This window comes from Mus pahari, chromosome 10, assembly GCF_900095145.1.
Source record: "Mus pahari chromosome 10, PAHARI_EIJ_v1.1, whole genome shotgun sequence".
NCBI classification, from domain to species: domain Eukaryota; kingdom Metazoa; phylum Chordata; class Mammalia; order Rodentia; family Muridae; genus Mus; species Mus pahari.
The window spans coordinates 52,409,525-52,413,915 of record NC_034599.1 but is presented as its reverse complement, the minus strand read 5'-3'; the positions used below and the strand labels follow the sequence as shown (position 1 = coordinate 52,413,915).

The following is a 4,391-nucleotide window of genomic DNA, read 5'->3' as shown; positions in this document are numbered from 1 at the left end:
GTTTTTCGAGACAGGGTTTCTCTGTTTAGCCCTGGCTGTCCTGGAACTCACTTTGTAGACCAGGCTGGCCTCGAACTCAGAAATCCGCCTGCCTCCCGAGTGCTGGGATTAAAGGCGTGCGCCACCAAGCCCGGCTGGGAATCGAACTCTTAACCTATGAGCCCTGCACTTCCTAGGTTTCCTAAATGCATTCCAAAGCTGAGTGTGGTGGCACACACCTGTGATCCTAGTCACTTCAAAGGTGGAGGCAGGAGGACGACCACGACTACACAGCTACTTTTGAGTCCACCCTTGACTATCTAAGATGCTATCTAACCTCTTCCCACTAAAAAATCCTGAACTCCCTACAGTCGACTCTCTTGTTGCTAATATAATACAATGCCTTACAAAAGACAAATTAAATGAAGCCAAAAAATATTCTTTAGGTTCAAGTAATCAAGGAAACAATTTTGGAGTGTCTGGGGCCCTTCTTTGTGTGTAAGACAGGGTCTTAAGATGTTAGCCATGGCTAGACTGGTACACAAAGAGATCCACCTTTTAAAACAAAACAAACAAACAAACAAACAAACCTCCCTGTGAGTGTTGGAACACCATACCTGGCTACACACATTAATTAAATTTCATAAAACACTAATGTATCTCAGACCAGGATCCAAGCAAAACTACAGTAAAGTATAATGCCTGTGTCGGGTGTGATGGCTCCCAAGGTTAATCACTGCACTTTGGAGGCACGAGGAATGCAGTTAAGTTCCTCGATAGCCCTTTTAGTACCATTTTGAGTTCAAGTCCAGTCTGGGCTATAGAGGCCCCGTCTCTAAAATAAAATACTCCTATTTCTTTTAGGTCGACGCCGGCCTGGTTTACGAAGAGTTCCAGGACAGCCAGGCTGCACAGCTGACACATACCACAACCAAACAAAACCAAAAGTAAGATAGATGCACCGTGCTAAGTGGAGAGGGTCTGAGAACACGCCAAGTGGCAGAGCAATTATCTAGCAATGCAGGTCCCTTGGTTCCCCCTCAGCACTGGGGGTGGACAGTGATGGGACACAATTCTCCAGATACACAAGGGGAAACAATCAACAAAACTTAATACTTCATAATCCAGCACTGAGACTTCTCATTTTAAACGGGTGGAGGGGAGAATCCACGAAGCTTTCCCGTGTTTGTACACCCAGTATTCCTGGTTATTTGGTACCCAATTTTGTAAACGTTAACATTCTTACCATTAATATCTATCAATGTTCAGGCTCTCTTACAAACCGCAAGAAACCACCACACTTTATCTATTTTAAACGCGGGGCTAGAACGTGGCTCAACAGTCCTCAAACATGGTCGTACGCAGTTATGAAGGTGACACACAAAATGCCAGCAGAGAATTGCCTGATCAGGGCTAAAAGGGTATTGTGTCCCACTGGGGCATCGAATTGTGTTCTAGGAAACGCAGAGGCGGGCGGCGCGCCCGGAGGCTCAATGTCACCTTCGCCAAGACGCCGTAGGCCGGCGGGGGCCACTCCCGGTCAGGTGGCTGCGGGGTCAGCGCAGGGAACGGTCACGGCCCTGAGACTGAAAGCAAGTGCTGAGCTCGTCCCCGGCGACCCCGGCAGGTCCTCACACCTGACCGGCCGCGGGTCCGGCATCAGGAAGTGGCGGGAGGGAGGCCCGGAGGAGTCTCCCGCACGACTCCAGACGGCAGCGGGCGCACTGCGGTCACCGGGCTCCACTGCCGGCTCGCAGGGCAAAGGCTAGGCCGCCAGGGAGCCTGCCCTCGAGTGGCGGCGGGAGCCCAGGTCACTGCAAGGACACGCGGGCGAGGGCTGTGGCGGGCGCGGGACTTACCGGCGGCGGGGCTGGGAGCCGAGACGGGGTGCAGGAGGCCTCGGGCAGCCGCGGCTGCGGTACAGCGACGGAGGGCAGCGGCGAGCATGACGGCGACCACAGCGCACTGGCTGGGGCTGAAGAGAAGCCGGTGTGAGCTCGCGGGCGGTACAGCAGTTCGTGGGGGCCGGACTCACGCAGCGACGCACGCTGGGCGGAGCATAAGGCCGGCCCTCTGCGGAGCTCGCGCCTACGGAAGCGGGTGGGGCACCATGCGGTCGCCAGCGGCTACGGCGGCCGTCGAGGACAAACCGCGCCGGCGCAGCGCCAAAGCTGGTCCGGTGACCCGAGTGACCGCAGTGAACATTCCTGCGTGGGAGGAAAGGCCGGGTGAGCAATGGACAATGTGGATTTGGACTCGCCAACAGAGGAGACTATCACAATTTGGAATTGTGGTGATAATAACGACAAACTATAAGAATAACCGCTTTGCCCCGCGCGTTGGTATATGCTATAATCCCAGCCCTCTTCAGGCTAAGGATTAGGAATTTCAGACTCTCTTATGCAACCTGAGTCTCAGAAAAAAAAAAAAAAGTCATACTGGGAGTGGTGACTCAAGACAGTAATCAGCACTTTGGAGGCAGAGGCAAAAGAAAAGGGGATTCAAGGACAGCCAAGGTCACATGATCCTCCTATCCTTAAAGCCCAATTATTTAATTTTACCCATTAGGAAACGGACTCAAAAATTACGTTGTTTAGAGTCTAGGAAGATAGACGGTTTAGTGGATAAAGTGCTTTCTGTGGCTCAGTAGTTAAATAGTTTATTAACTTCCTTCGCTATCAGAGGACTCAAGTTTACTTCACATCAGGTGGCTCCCAACTGTCTAACTCTAGCTCCAAGGGGATCTGACACCCCCCCAACCTTTTTTTTTTTTTTTTTTTTTTTTTTTTTTTTTTTTTTTTATTTATTTTTTTTCTTTACAGTTTAAAACAGGATTTCTCTGTATTGCCCTAGCTGACCTGGAACTCACTTTGTAGACCAGGCTGGCCTCGAACTCAGAAATCCGCCTGCCTCTGGCTCCCGAGTGCTGGGATTAAAGGCGTGTGCCACCACGCCCGGCTTGACACCCTCTTTTGGACACCACAGGTGCCCACATTGTGTTGTGCTATATACTCACACACATACATATAAACAAACTTTACAAATGAAATGAAGGCATGGATGAATAAGTAAATGAAAAAAGAAAAAAATATGAAGAAATGTAACTTGATTGAACGAGTATGAATCCATGAATTGGCTTTCCTAATTCTTGACTTCTCTGCGCCAAGTATGGGACGTATGTTAGATACCTTAATTTTATTTTTTGATACAAGGTAGTTATTGAATAAGAATGACTCCCATAGTCTCATATACTTGAATGCTTGGTAATCAGAGAGTGGCACTATTTGAGAGGGATTAGAAAGTGTGGCCTTGTTAGAAGAAGTGTGTCATTGGAGGTGGGCTTTGAGGTTTCAAAAGCCCATGCTAGGTTCAGAGTCTCTCTCTCCCTGCTACCTTCAAATGTAGAACTCTCAGCTACTTCTCCACTACCCTTCCCGCCATGCTTTCTGCCTGGATGATAATGGACACTGATCTCTAAAACTGTAAGCCAGCCCCAGTTAAATGCTTACTTTTATAAGAGTTGCTGCGGTCTCTTCACAGCAGTAGAACACTAAGGTTTCATGGTAGCCCTGCCTGGCCTTGAACTCACAGAGGCCTGTCCGCTTCTGCATCCTGAGTGCTGGGATTAAAGGAGCTGGCTCATCAGCCCTTAGTTACTTTTTAAATTGATACAACAAAATATGTGACAGAAACAGTTTAACAAAGAAAGTGGGTTTGTTGGTTTGTTGTTGTTTGTCTGTTTTTTATAAAGGGGCCAGGGATGTAGCTCAGGAGTCAAGTAATTGTTTGGAATAATTTAACTCACAAACTACAACACTTACCCTTTTAAAGATAAAGACTCAGTTGATGTTTATTATAGCCATTACACTACACCATGGGTGTAATCATCACAACTTTCTAGTTCTAGAACTTTCATCACCCCAGAAATATCGGTACAAGAATGGTTATCCCCACCCCCACCCATTGAAGGAACTTCTGACTTCCTTTCTGCTACTATAGCTTTATAAAGTTTTTTATTTTGCTGGGCTTGAGGGTGGACAGCACAGGCCTTTAATTCTAGCACTTGGGAGGCAGAGGCAGGCAGATTTTTGAGTTTGAGAGAGTTCCAGGACAGCCATGGCCGCACAGAGAAAACCTGTCTTGAAAAACTATACCAAACCAAAAGCCCAAAAACCCAAACAAAACAAGAATCTATTTGATGTGTATGAGTGTTTTGTGTGTCTTATACATGTGCACCACATGCACACCCAACATGTCAGAAGAGGACATCAGATCCCCAGGACTCGGGTAGCAGATGGTTGTGAGCCACCATGTGCATGCTGGGAACTGAACTCTGGTCCATTTCAAGAGCAGCAAGTGCTCTTAAGTCATCTGTCCTGCCCTTTGATTGTTTGTATGTTTCCTTTTATCCC

At 48.1% G+C, this 4,391-nt stretch overlaps 1 protein-coding gene across 1 annotated transcript in view; it reads right to left on the bottom strand.

Moving 5' to 3' along the window:
• Positions 1-2,022, bottom strand: part of LOC110328046 (cytochrome c oxidase subunit 5A, mitochondrial) — an 11,970-nt gene extending 9,948 nt beyond the window's left edge. Inside the window, exon 1 of the mRNA XM_021207403.2 lies at positions 1,839-2,022. Within this exon, the coding sequence (XP_021063062.1) occupies positions 1,839-1,926 (88 nt within the window). The 5' untranslated portion in view covers positions 1,927-2,022. The remainder of the gene's footprint in view (positions 1-1,838) is intronic.
• Positions 2,023-4,391: the final 2,369 nt, after the last annotated feature.